This window comes from Gopherus flavomarginatus, chromosome 5 (genome assembly GCF_025201925.1).
Source record: "Gopherus flavomarginatus isolate rGopFla2 chromosome 5, rGopFla2.mat.asm, whole genome shotgun sequence".
Classification (NCBI taxonomy): domain Eukaryota; kingdom Metazoa; phylum Chordata; order Testudines; family Testudinidae; genus Gopherus; species Gopherus flavomarginatus.
In genome coordinates this window covers 5,414,239-5,427,843 of record NC_066621.1, presented here as the reverse complement: position 1 = coordinate 5,427,843, position 13,605 = coordinate 5,414,239, and the positions used below count along the sequence as shown (strand labels likewise).

General features: G+C 52.2%; 1 protein-coding gene across 3 annotated transcripts; it reads left to right on the top strand.

Annotated features, from left to right (window-relative positions):
- The first annotated feature begins 61 nt into the window (after positions 1-61).
- LOC127052829 (translational activator of cytochrome c oxidase 1) lies at positions 62-12,398 on the top strand. Of its 3 annotated transcripts, none has more exons than XM_050956945.1 (6): positions 62-178; positions 596-869; positions 1,607-1,713; positions 6,030-6,163; positions 10,217-10,394; positions 11,359-12,398. In XM_050956945.1, the coding sequence occupies exons 2-6, from the start codon at positions 608-610 to the stop codon at positions 11,557-11,559; spliced, it is 882 nt and encodes a 293-aa protein (XP_050812902.1). In that variant the 5' UTR covers positions 62-178; positions 596-607; the 3' UTR covers positions 11,560-12,398. The 3 variants fall into 3 exon arrangements, with proteins under 3 accessions (XP_050812902.1, XP_050812903.1, XP_050812901.1); XM_050956946.1 differs by lacking the exon at positions 62-178 and adding an exon at positions 185-316; XM_050956944.1 differs by lacking the exon at positions 62-178 and having other exon boundaries at positions 185-869.
- The last annotated feature ends 1,207 nt before the right edge of the window (positions 12,399-13,605 follow it).

Genomic DNA, 13,605 nt, shown 5'->3' with positions numbered 1-13,605 from the left:
CGCACGGGCGGGGCTGGGACCCAGGGGGCCGGGCTGGCCCCGCTCCGCCCCGCGCCTGCGCCGCCGGCTCCAGCCGCCGTGGGAGGCCCCAGCACAGGGAGCTTGCGGCCCAGCTGACCCGGACGCCTGGGTCCCGAGTCCGGCCGCTAGAGCGCTCGTGGCACCTGCGGCCTGGGCGGTAGGAGCCCGTAAGGGGGCAGCCCGGTCCCCACTGTGCCGTGGGGTGCCGGGATCCCGGACGCCTGGGTTCTCTCCCGGCTCTGGGAGGGGAGCGGGGACTAGTGGGTACAAGAAGGCCCCGGCCAGGCTGTGCAGCGTGTGTGTCACACTAAGAGATGGCTCGGGCTGTATTTGTTGCTTGGCTGTGTGTGTGTGTGTGTGTGTGTGTGTGTGTGTGTGTGTGTTAGTGTTACAGGGGATCACACCCCGGCTGCTCTGTAATGTGTGTGTTAGAGGAGAACTGTGTGTGTATGAGGGGTACTGGAGCTCACACTTGGCTGTAGTGTGTATGTGTGTTGGGGGGGCTGAGCAGTATGTGTGTTATGTGTGTGTTACAGGCGCTCCCTCCCAGCTGTGTAACCTGTGTGTGTTTCAGGAGCTCACCCCCATGTCCCTGCCCAGTGCCATGGGGAGGGCAGCTGCCCCATACAGGTGCCGTGTTCTGACCTCGGTACTGGCGCTGAAGGAGCTGGTGCCCAGGCTGGCTGCCCCTTCCTCCTCCTCATCATGCCGGGCCCTGCACACCTCAGGTGCCACCCCCGCCGGCCACAACAAATGGTCCAAGGTCAAGCACATCAAGGGCCCTCGGGATGCCGAGCGCAGCCGGCTCTTCCAGAAGCTCACCATGCTGCTGCGCTTTGCTGTGAAAGGTACCGGATGGGAGAGGTGGCTCCTGTGTGTGACACAGCCCCAGCCAGAGGGAGCGCTGCAGAGCCCTGCCAGCTTCCCGGTGCCTCACCGGCCCTGCCACAGCCAGAGGGAGCGCTACAGAGCCCTGTCAGCCTCCCAGTACCAGATGGGGCCCATCCTTAGCCAGAAGCTGTGGCTACAGAGCCCTGCCAGCCCAGCCTTGACCACTAACACTGATCCTGCTGCCCCTAACCCCAGCACCCCCTAACCTCTGTTATCCTCCCTAGTTGCTGGAGCAGAGGATACTGGTCTGTGGGGTAGTGTCTCTTTCCTTCTCATCTTCCTCCACTGGACCTTTCCTTTGTCCCACAGCACCTCCTGTAAGGTGGCTGGGTCTGTGCTTCACTCTAGCAGCTGTTTCGCATAAGAGGGGGGCAGCCCAGTTCCTGGGGTTCAGGCAGCCTGAGGTAACAGCTTATGGTGGCTGAAGGGAGGAATGGCCCTGAGACAGGTGGTTTGGAGCAGGGAGGGTCACCAGGGACATCAGGACTCCTGGGTTCTATCCCTGGCTCTTGGAGGGGGATAGTTGGTTAGAGCAGGGGGTTCTCAGAGTCAGGACACCTGGGTTCTATCCCCAGTTTTGAGAGGGGAAGGGAGGCTGGTGGGTTATAGCAATGGGGGCTGGGAGTCAGGATTGCTCTGGAATGGGATCCCAGCCATGTCTCCCTTGTGACACCCCCTTTCTGTCCTATTGCAGAGGGGGGACCCAACCCTGATGTCAACGCCAGCCTGGCCAACATCATCGAGCAGTGCCGGAGCAAGAGCATGCCCAAAGCATCCATTGAGGCTGCCATCAAGGGAGGGGTATGTAGCCAGATGGTGCCAGCGCAGCTTGGGGGGGCAGAGGGGCTCATGGTCTGCAGCCTTGCTGCTGGGCTGGGCCAGGCTATGCAGAGGGGTGTTGGGAGTCTTGAACGAGGCTGGACTTGTGGCTTCGGTGCTGGGCTGGGCTACAGGACTTATGGTTTCTATTCCTAGCTCTGCCACTTGCTCTCTCTGTGACCTTGGGCAAATCACTTAGGTCATAGGGAATTGCCAGACTGGACACACCTCTGCTCTGATCCACTCCAGTGTCCTGTTTCCTGTACCAGAGGCTGCAGAGGCTGGTGTAAGAATCCCTCAGTAGCAGATGTGGGGATAATCATCCTGCGTTAGGTCTCAGCTTGGTTGTAATAGTTACAGTCAGTTCAAGCCCTGAAGCAGGAGGTTTAATATCCCTGCCAGAAGTTGTTTGCATTAATTATTCCAGCTCTGGATGTTCTTGTGGTCTGTAGAAATATCCAGTCCCTCTTTGAATCTTGCTAAATTCTTGCCCCCTCATCTCCACCCCAGAGCCCATACCGCCAGCTGGAGTCCTCACCCCCTGTACCCAACCCCCTGCCCCACCCCGGAGCCCCTCATCCTCATCCCCAGCCCCACCCCGGAGCCCACACTGCCAGTGAGAGCCCTCACACCCCCGCACACTAACACTCTGCCCCAGCTCTGAGCCCCCTTCCACAAGAACCCCTTGGCCCCATGCACGCCACATGAATTTTGTTATGTGCACCAATGTGAAGATGATGTGTCTCACATCACCTCCATATTGGTGCATGTAACAAAATTCATTCCGCACGTGGGTGGGAAAAATTAGAGGGAACACTGCCATAGGTATGTCTACACAGCAATTAAATATCTGTGGCTGCCCTGGGTCACCTGGCTTGACCAGATGAGAGGGAGGAAATATCGGGACACGTGGGGTGGGGGGTCCTCTGGCAGAGCAAAAAAAAAAAGGACGAGTGCTGCCAGTGGAGCAGCGGGGTGGGGGTAGGGGAGTGGGAAGGCAAATGCTGCTGGTGGGACAAACACCTAAATATTGGGACGGTCCCGATTTTATCAGGACGTCTGGTCACCCTGGGCTCGAGCTCATGGGGCTTGGGCTGCAAGGCTATGAAATTGCCACGTAGATGTTTGAGCTTGGACTGAAGTTTAGGCTCTGGGTGCTGTCAGTGATAGGAGACTGGACTAGATGGACCTCGATCGTCGGGTCCAAGGGGTAGTGATCAATGACTCGATGTCTAGCCGGCAGCCGGTTTCAAACGGAGTGCCTCAGGAGGTCTGTCCTGGGGCCAGTTTTGTACCACATCTTCATTAATGATCTGGATGATGGGATGGATTGCACCTTCAGCAAGTTCACGGATGACACTAAACTAGGGGGAGAGGTAGATATGCTGGAGGATAGGGAGGGGTCCAGAGTGACCTAGACAAATTGGAGGATTGGGCTAAAAGAAATATGATGATGATCAACAAGGACAAGTGCAGAGGAAGGAAGAATCCCATGCACCACTACAGGCTGGGGACCAACTAACTAAGCAGCAGTTTGGCAGAAAAGGACATAGGGGTTACAGTGGATGAGAAGCTGGATATGAGTCAGCAGTGTGCCCTTGTTGCCAAGAAGGCTAATGGCATATTGGGCTCCATTAGTAGGGCATTACCAGCAAATCAAGGGAAGTAATTATTCCCCTCTGTTTGGCACTGGTGAGGCCACATCTGGAGTATTGTGTCCAGTTTTGGGCCCTCCACTACAGAAAGGATGTGGACAAATTGGAGGGAGTCCAGCATAGGGCAATGAAAATGATGAGGGGGCTGGGGCACATGATTTATGGGGAGAGACAGGGAACTGGGCTTGTCTAGTCTGCAGAAGAGAAGAGTGAGGGGGGATTTGATAGCAGCCTTCAACTACCCGAAGGAGGCTTCCAAAGAGGATGGATCTAGACTGTTTTCAGTGGTGGCAGATGACAGAACAGAGAGGAATGGTCTTAAGTTGCAGTGGGGGTGGTCTAGGTTGGATATTAGGAACCACTATTTCACTAGGAGGGTGGTGAAGCACTGGACTGGGTACCTGGGGAGGTGGTGGAATCTCCATCCTTAGAGGTTTTTAAGGCCTGGTTTGACAAAGCCCTGGCTGGGATGATTTAGTTAATGTTGGTCCTGCTTTGAGCTGGGGGTTGACTAGATGACCTCCTGAGGTCTCTTCCAACCCTAATCTTCTAGGGCTTTGGTGTTGATCCCGTATGGCAAAGCCTACAATCTTTTGCTCCAGAGGCCCCGCTCCTTTGCCCCAGTTTCCAGGTCTAACCGGTGCTCCACTCCATACCATACAAATTCAGAGTGTTTCTATGGCTCCAGGTTGCTGTTGGGGCCCTTCACAGAATCACAGATTATTAGGGTTGGAAGGGACCTCAGGAGATCATCTAGCCCAACCCTCTGCTCAAAGCAGGACCAATCCCCACTTCCCTAAATGGCCCCCTCAAGGATTGAACTCACAACCCTGGATTTAGCAGGCCAATGCTCACCCCACTGAGCTATCCGTCCCCCCCCCTTGTGCCTGTGTATCCAGAGAGGAAGCAGGAGCCATTCCTGGGTAGTACAGGAGCCACCAGTAATGTATATCTGAGGCCTGGTGATGGATGGAGACTTGGCCTTTACTGTTACCCTCAGGCCCTTCTGTCGTATATTGGCCTGTTTGTTAGCCTGGGGCAGAATTTTGGGCTGGACTTCTGATGCTCTTCTCCTTACTAACTCTTTCGATCCTTACTAATATCTGTGAGCAAAGACACTGTGTGTTACTTCTACCCAGCCAGATGGGCTTGTTAGTACAATGAGAAGAGAGAGAAAGTTAAGTGTTACTGGGTATGGTGGGGAGTATAATATCTGAGCATACGCTGGAAGGCTGCCTGGCACTTCTCTCAAGTCAATGTCAAGCAACCAGTTAGGAGGGGTAAGAGGGGATGTTGGGGAGGCATAAGAAACACTAAAGGCCAAAGAAAGGCCTGGCCTTGGCCAGAACACAACCTCACTCCTTACCCCTCCCATGGGATACAGAAGAGGTGGTACCACGACCCCAGGCTCACGACCCTCCAAAAGGGACATGACCGTAAATTGTAATGGGTGAGACCAGGGGCGTGCACTGCAGATATAGTTGGGCCTGCTAAGGAAGTGGGAATAGGGAACAGGGATATCCAAGCATCAGAGCCATGGATATGCTTGCTTGAAACTAACCCCAATAAACATCGCATTGCCTGCAATGTTCCCTCTAATTTTTTTCCATCCATGTGCAGAATAAATTGTATGTGCACCGAGGTATGTGTGAATGTGCGCCACCAGTAGAAACAAAAAACCCTATATATAAATTTTTTTATTTTTATAGTTATCATAAGGATAATTAGTCGAGCCACGACAGGTTAGGCATTTTAGAACTCACTGCTCAAAGAATTAAATTTAAGTGTAAGAGAGAAATAAAAATTATTAAATGAATAGACCAGTCAAAACACTAAAATAACACACTTTGAAAGAATAAAATTACACAGACTATAAGTGCATTGAAGGAAGTACCAAGAAGTAACGGCAATAATACAACTATGTGTTCGGACGTGTGTGTGTGTGTGTGTGTCACAGAGACTCTGGGTGTGTGCTGGCTGCTGGAGAAAGCCATGCACTGTCTCTTTAAGACACTCCCTGAAAGCTCTCCTGTTCTGTCCTGAGCCCTGTTTCGCTGCCCCTGCTCTACGGAGATGGGCTACAGGGGGAGGGGGAAGAGTGTGTGTGTGTGTGTGTGTGGGAGACAGACTGAGCGCTGGCTGCTGGCGAAATCTCAAGAACCGTGCACTGTCTCTTTAAGAGAGGCACCCAGCCTCTCACCATTCAGACCTCACGCTGCAGCCGCTCCTAGTCCTGAGCCAGGCTGTCGCCTCTGCCCTGCTCTGTGGAGATGGGGTATAAGGGCGGGAGGAGCAGGACAACCTGACATCAGCATTCTCCTCTCCCCACCCCTGCTTGGCATAGCCAGCAGGAGCGTCTCGGGAGAAGTTGCAGTACAGAGCAACGGGAGGGAAGGGGCACCTGAACACACATTGCTAGCTGTGCAGGCTCTCTAATCAGCTGAGCAGCAGTTGAATCTCTCCTGCGTGGCCGCCCAAGTGCGCAGCTCACAGGGAACACAGATTGCCAGCACTTTGGATTTTCAGTCTTCTGTTTTCTGACTGCATGACAAGAACTAGGGGAGGGGGTGAAGGGAAAGCCCCCTAACACCTCCCAAGACATAAGCCCAGCTGCAGAACTGAATCTGCCCCTTCTCGCTGCAGGACAAAGGGAAGAGCTCCTCGTACCTGCTCTACGAAGCCAGAGGCCCTGGGGGATCTGCGCTGCTCATTGAGGTGCTGACGGACAATGCAAAACGAGCCTACCAGGATATCCGGCTCATCCTGAGCCGAAATGGGTCAGTCCTTCCCTGCTGGGCCTGACAATCCTGCATTTCATTGCACAAAGGCCCTTCCTGTGCTCCATAAACACAATGCATTAGTTCAAGGGAAGTAGCTGGCTAACGCTCTCTACAGCCTGGCCACAAGTGGGCAACATAGAACATACAGTCTACATAGAGGTCAGGGCTGGTCTGTACATGAGGTTCTAATAAGCAGGGCCTTGGGTTGAATTATCAAAAGCACCTAAGTGGTTTAGGAGCCATAGTCCCATTTTCAAAAGTGACATTTGAATCCCAGGTCTTAGAAAATCAATGGGATTCAGGTTCCTAAGTCATTTAGATTCTTTGGGAAATGTTACCCCTGGTTAACTGGAACAGGTGCACTGGATTAACTTAAACGGGTTTAATTAAACTGATGCACACCTGTGGCATTAATTTAGATGGAATAAATGGGCCAAAGGTGTTAACCTAACAATGTCACTGTCCAACATTAAAAAGTGTGAAACAAGGTTCAGGGTTTGATATACAGAGACCTCAAATACCTCACTAAAAATCCTTTTGTTAAAGATTCAGAAAAGAAGGCAAAACAGTTAAAGCCTGTGAGTTGTACAGTATTGACTAAGGCTTTCATTTTAACAACTTCCCTTCTAGCTGGAGAGAGTCTTTAGATGTCAAATAAGGGTTTCTCCAGTCTCTTAGAGGGTCGCAAAGATGGTGATTATTGGTCGTTGCACTGAAAGATAAGTTAGTTGAGATGAGCTGAAACTGTTGCAGAAAGCAATGAAAATGATGAGGGGGCTTGGGCACATGACTTATGAGGTGAGTCTGAGGGAACTGGGCTTGTTTCTTCTGCAGAAGAGAAGAGTGAGGGAATATTTGATAGCAGCCTTCAACTACCCGAAGGGGGCTTCCAAAGAGGATGGATCTAGACTGTTCTCAGTGGTGGCAGATGACAGAACAGAGAGGAATGGTCTTAAGTTGCAGTGGGGGTGGTCTAGGTTGGATATTAGGAACCACTATTTCACTAGGAGGGTGGTGAAGCACTGGAATGGGTTACCTAGGGAGGTGGTGGAATCTCCTTCCTTAGAGGTTTTTAAGGCCTGGTTTGACAAAGCCCTGGCTGGGATGATTTAGTTAGTGTTGGTCCTGCTTTGAGCTGGGGGTTGACTAGATGACCTCCTGAGGCCTCTTCAAGTGCGACATAATGAGCTCTCACTATGCTGCTATTCTTAATCGAGACGGCTTTGCGTTAACCCTGACCGTAGCTATATCAGAACCAGCTTGGGTACACACTAGCCATTTGACAAAGTCTGGGCTGGGATGGTTTAGTGGGTGATGGTCCTGCTTTCAGCAGGGGGTTGGATATCCAACCCTAATCTTCTAGGATTCTATGACTGCTGCAAAAAAAGAGATCATCAGGCTTGAAATAAACCACTGGCCTGTTAAGTCTCCAGTTGTTTCCAAATGATTAGAAGGTCCTCAGTCCTTTGGATGCTCCTGTTAGTATAAGTCCATAGTCCAACGATCACAGCAGGAAAGAGGCAAACTTGAGATGTTTCCAGGGCCTTTTATAGCTTCTTGCCCTATGGAGGGAAACCCATCTTTCCAAGCAAAGCCCTCAGCACAATTTGTTTAAAAGTACAGGTGCAAGATGGAGTTCAGCACCACATGATCTAGTCCGGGGGTTCTCAAACTGGGGGTCAGGACCCCTCAGGAGGTCATAAGATTATTACATGAGGGGCCATGAGCTGTCAGCCTTCACCCATAACCCCGCTTTGCCTCCAGCATTTATAATAGTGTTAAATATATAAAAAAGTGTTGTTAATTTATAAAGGAGGTCGCACTCAGAGGCTTGCTGTGTGAAAGGGGGCACCAGTACAATAGTTTGAGAACCACTGATCTAGTCATATGCCCTTGCATGCTTCAATGAGTCATAGCAGGGGCCATTAGCAATATTCTGGCTGGAAAGTTCATCAGGTGGGGATAGCTTTTGCCATGGCCCATTGTATTTGTTGATGGGTCATCAACCTGAATACTCCATTCACAGCGTGCTAGCTAGATTGGATGTAAATACCTTGTGGGTGTTACTACAGGAGCAAACATATTTGAAATACAGATGCATAGACAATATTCATAACTTCAGATATTAACATGATACATGCATACAAATAGGGTAATCATAGTCAGCAAATCATAACCTTTCCATTGACCTTACATGACATACTTGTATAAGATTTATTGCAATTGAATAACTGTGGTAGCAACAATAATATACCTGATCATATTTTAATCAGATAATGTCACAAGGACAAGAAACAATGGGCTTCAATTGCAGCAAGGGCAGTTTAGGTTGGACATTAGGAAAAACTTCATAACCACTGGAATAAATTACCTGGGAAGGTTGTGGAATCTGGATCATTGGAGATTTTTAAGAGCAGGTTAGACAAACACCTGTCAGGTATGGTCTAAATTAGCATTTCTCAAACTGGGGTGTGTCGACCCCCGAGGATACCCCAGGGGGTCCACAGGCCACGCTGATCAACTTCTCCCCATCCTTCCCTCAACTCCTCCCGCTCCCTTCCACCACCTCGCATACGCTAAAGGCTCAGGGATGCACGTGGAGCTAAGGCAGGCTTCCTACATGCCCTGGTTCCACACTACTCGTGGAAGCGGCCGGCAAGTCCCTGCTGCTGCCCTGAGCGCCAACTCTGCAGCTCCCATTGGCCGGGAACTGCAGCCAATGGGAGCTGCTGGCAGGGGAGCATGTGGAGACCCCCCCTGGATCCCCCACCTAGGAGCCACCCAAGGTAAGCGCTGCCTGGACAGAGCCCGTACCCTGTGCCCCAGCCCAAACCCCACACCTTGCACCAAAAATCCCTCCCAGACCCTGCATCCTGAACCCCCTCCTGGACCCCAACACCCTTCCCCAGGCCAGAGCCCACAACCTACAGCCAAACTCCCTCCCAGAGCCTGCACCCCCTCCTGCACCCAAACTCCCTCCCATGGCCTGCATCCCAAACCCAAACTACTTCCTAGAGCCTGCACCCCACCCCCTGCACCCAACTCCCTGAAAAAAATTAAATCAAAATGGGGGTCCTTGGGTTGCTAAAGTTTGAGAACTGCTGGTCTAGATAATACATAGTCTTGCATTGAGTGCAGGGCACTGGACTAGCTGAGCTCTCAAGGTCCCTTCCTGTCCTATGATTATATAGGGCATTGTGATGTCTTACGAATTTTTACATACTTTTTACAGTTGAGCTCACAATTAGGGTAAATTTGCCAGGCAAGTTATCACAACACATCCCTGGGTAGACTCTCTTATATCCGTGCAAGAAGGGCTTAATTGGAGGTAGCTTAAACCTCTTCCCAAACCATTTGCATTGTTATGGGTTCAGAGAAGAGCTACAAGAGCAATCTGGGGGCTGGAAAACCTGCCTCATAGCGAAGGACCGAAGGAGCTCGATCAATGTAGTTTATCTCAGAGAAGGTTAAGAGGTGACATGATCCTGGTCTATAAGCACCAACATGGGGAGGGGATTTCTGAGAGCAGAGGGGTCTTCGACAGCCAGACAAAGGGAGAGGGAGATCCACTGGCTGGGAGCTGAAGGGAGATGAATTCAGGCTGGGAACAAGGAGCCCATGGTTACCAGGGAGGGGAATGAACCACTGGAACAGCTCCCCAAGGGATGAGGTGGATTCTCAATCACTGGGAGTCCGTCAGTGGAGACGGGAGTGTCTTTTTCCCAAAGGTCTGCTCTGTCTCAGCCAGGAGTTACTGGGCTGGTGGTGGGAATCACTGCCGGAGATTCCTGGCCTGGGTTAGGCGGGAGGCTGGGCTGGATGGGCACAATGGGCCTTTGACGTCTCTGGGATAAATTCATTACACCGAGAGCCCTCAAGCTCTCTCTATGAGGCAGGTGAATCATTCTTGTGGCTCTTCTCTGAGCCCTTCCTCGCTCGTCTCCATCCTGTGCAAAGCACAAACCCCCTGCACCAGCATCCAGGACAGATCTCTCTCATGCAGTATAGAAGTGACTCCCTGTCCCCTGATGTCTCCCTTTTCCCATGCAGGGCGCAGATGTCCGATGGGGCCCGGCACAGCTTTGACAAGAAGGGGGTGATCACGGTCAGCGGGCAGGACTGTCAGCAGAGGCCAGTGGCCCTGGAGCAGGCCCTGGAGCTGGCAATCGAGGCCGGGGCCCAGGATGTGTGGGAAGAAGATGAGGAGGAGGAGCGAGCCGTTCTGAAGGTGGGTGTGTGACGGGGACTCCCTGGCTAACATAGTGGCAAGTCCATTGTGGCCCTTGCCACAGGGCTCTCCCACCGCTGCAGTGAGGACTGCTGGGAGAACGTGGGACTGCGGAGCGGGAGATACCATCAGCCAATGCGGGGAAGCAGCTGGTTGATGTAATTGCTCAGGCACCAGTCGGGGCCCACCTGGTGCTAATCTGGTTTGGGGGACTGGTATGGAGATATGGGGGGGTCTGGCTGGTTCTGATCCAGCCCAGGTGATGGGGGACATACATGAGGGTCTGACTGGTGCTGATCTGGCCGGGGGAGGGGAGGAATCGTGGGGATCTGGCCCTGCTCCAGCCCAGGGGAGGGGAGAGATGTGGGGGTCTGGCTGGTGCAGCTCTGGCTCAGGGGGATTATATACAGGATGCGCAGGAGGCCTGTTGCACCACCAAACATGATGCTGGAAAAGGAGAATATTCTGTGGCTTTGCATTTACCCTCAAGAATGCTATGGGAGCATAAGGAGGTTGTAAACAGCCCCCCTCAGGGTCTTCCCTGGCTGGCATGGGCATCACTCGCTGTCCTCTCTCCCATTCCCTGCTTCCTCAAGGGGACTGTGTATAAATGAGAACTGCCCCGAGGCTGCTGTAGCATACATCCTGCCCTCTCTGTCCCACCAGAGTGACTACTTGGGCCCCCCTGTGCTGCCGTTATTCTGGGGGTGGGGGATTAAATCCCCTGGAGCCACAGTGCAGGGACAGAGTGAATGGGGGTCAGACGGCGAGTTAGATGGTGGCCAGCACTGGGCATGGATTAGTGATGGCCTGATCTGAAGGGGCAGGCTCTACAAATCGGGTCCGGTGTGGGCGGCGTGGCCCCTACTGTCCAGTGGGCACCCATGCTGCTCTACTGCGACTCTGGGGGCCAGCAGGCCGGTCTGCAGCCCCTCACAGACCCTGTCCTGTCCTCTCCCCTCAGTTTGTGTGTGAGGTGCCATCACTGCACCAGGTGCGGGAGAAGCTGGACTCGCTGGGGCTACAGTCACTCTCCACTGCCCTGGAGTTCATCCCCAATACCAGGGTGCGGCTGTCAGAGGAGGAGATGGAGCGGGCATCCCAGCTGCTGGCCACGCTGGGCGACTGCCAGGAGGTGATCCGGGTCTACGACAACATCGAGTAGGGGCCAGCGCAGTGGGGTAGCAGATGGAGATCCGCCCAGATAGACGGTGACAAGTAATATCGTTCCCGGCTTGGCCTAGTCGTGGCCTAAGATCAGCCCATATGGAGGGCAGTGGGTGCATGGTTGACAGCTCAGCTTGAGATCCTCCCGTATGGACGGCAACCGGTGTGTGGTTCGCAGCTTGGCCTAGTCCCTTGGATCAGGAGCCCATGGGGCAATCAGTTCAGGACTCTGCCTCATCCTGCCCTGGGATTGGACTCCTGAGCTACACGTGGTTTAGGGCTCAGCCCAAGATCGGGCTTAATTTGAGATTTCTTCCCAGGGTGAACCATCCCTATCGCTTTCGGGCCATTAGTAATAGGTGCAGCTCTCCAGGTTTCAGCACTGGGTGCAATCTAGCGGCACTGTCAGTGCAGAAGCCCTCGCTCCTGAGGATGGGGTGTGTTCTCTGAGGCACCTTATGGCTCCTAACTTCGTCCCCTGGGATTCGTGACCTGAACGCCTCAGCTCCCCTCTTGAATCTGATCCCGCAGGCCTTCTGCAGTAAGGCTTCCCTGCGTGATGCTCTGGCACGTCCCCCTCCCCCTGCCTCTCTCCCACTGTGATAGGTGGAGGGAGCTTCCTCCGCACCCGTACAGCACCGAATGCTCCGTGGATAAAGAGTAACACTGTGCCAAGGCTATGACAACCTATGGACTTAACACCTCCCTGTTGTGTGACCCCATATTCAGCACCCCCAGCAGGAGAACAATAGGGAGTGCACCCCACCCTCCATATGTACTGTCTGAGGAGGGCGGCCGTTCCCTTACACTGCTTAATAAATGGTTTGTTTGTCAGTGCTGGGGAGACTATCCATAACTTGGCTCTCACCACAATGTTGCTACATCCATCCAAATGCAAACACGCCAGGAAGGGCAGAGGATGCAGCATTAGGAGAGGGGACCTTTGCAGGGTCACAGAGTGTGGGTGTTGAATGAGCAGTTGACTGGCAGGTAAACGGGATGATGACAAACTGTTAATGGTTCAAAAGAATTATTTCAAAAGAATGATTTGAGGTCTGGAAAATCTGCTGTATAGTGAGAGAGTGGAGGAGCATGATCTGTTTAGTGACGAGAAGGTTAAGAGGTGACGTGATCCTGGTAAGCGCCTAAATGAGGAGGAGATTGCTGAGAGCAGAGGGATGTTTAATTCCCAGACAAAGGCAGAGCAAAATCCACAGGATGAGAGCTAAAGGGAGAAAAGTTCAGGCTGGCAATAAGGGTCCAGTGTTTACCAGAGAGGGGAATTCATCATTAGAACAGCTTCCCTATAAGAGGGTGGATTTTCCATCCCTGGGAGTCTGTCCGTGGAGATGGGGTGTCTCTTTCTCAAAGCCCGACTCTAGCTCAGCCAGGGGTTAATGGGTAAGAGGTGATGCCACAAAGATTCCCGGGACTTCATTTTGTGTCCCTGGCTTCCATTTTGGATAGGCAAAAGTCACTCCACCATTAGAAGCTGAAGTTCACCTGGTACTTCACTGCTGAAAGTAGGCCAAAAGGTTGAAAGTTCAGCGGGGGGAGAGGGAGGAATAGAATTGGTAGAAAGCCAAAAAGGTGCAGAATAACTCAGTGATAAACAACTAGTGATAAACATGCACGGTAAAGATCCGATAGCTGACAGGACAGTATAAAAGGCAGATAGTTAAGACTATTAAAACAGTTAGGAGCAGAGTGAATGAAGAGATCGAGTGGAGAGCTGACCTGAAAGAGCAGAGCCAAACGCAGTGAAGCAATCTGAAGAACCAGCAGCAGAGTCAACACAGCAAAATCAGCAGATAAGGTGAGTCTCTCAGTTACAATGATAGTATAGCACAGTATAGTGTAGTATTAATATGTGTGTGAGAGGATGTATGAGTGTTAATTGTGCTTTATAGATGTAAAACTCAAAGTACATTTTAAGATTGCTGTCAGCACACAAAACACAAAAAACAAGCTTACAGGAAGTGGAAGATTGGAGAAATGGGTTGACCAAGGAGGAGTATAAAAATATTGCTCAGGCATGCAGGAG

Excerpts from the sequence above, each read along its gene's own strand:
- LOC127052829 (XM_050956944.1), top strand. The coding sequence starts at position 509 with ATGTGTGTTGGGGGGGCTGAGCAGTATGTGTGTTATGTGTGTGTTACA. Across the intron at positions 870-1,606 it reads GCTGCGCTTTGCTGTGAAAG|AGGGGGGACCCAACCCTGAT; the intron begins GTACCGGATGGG and ends GTCCTATTGCAG. Across the intron at positions 6,164-10,216 it reads CTCATCCTGAGCCGAAATGG|GGCGCAGATGTCCGATGGGG; the intron begins GTCAGTCCTTCC and ends TTTCCCATGCAG.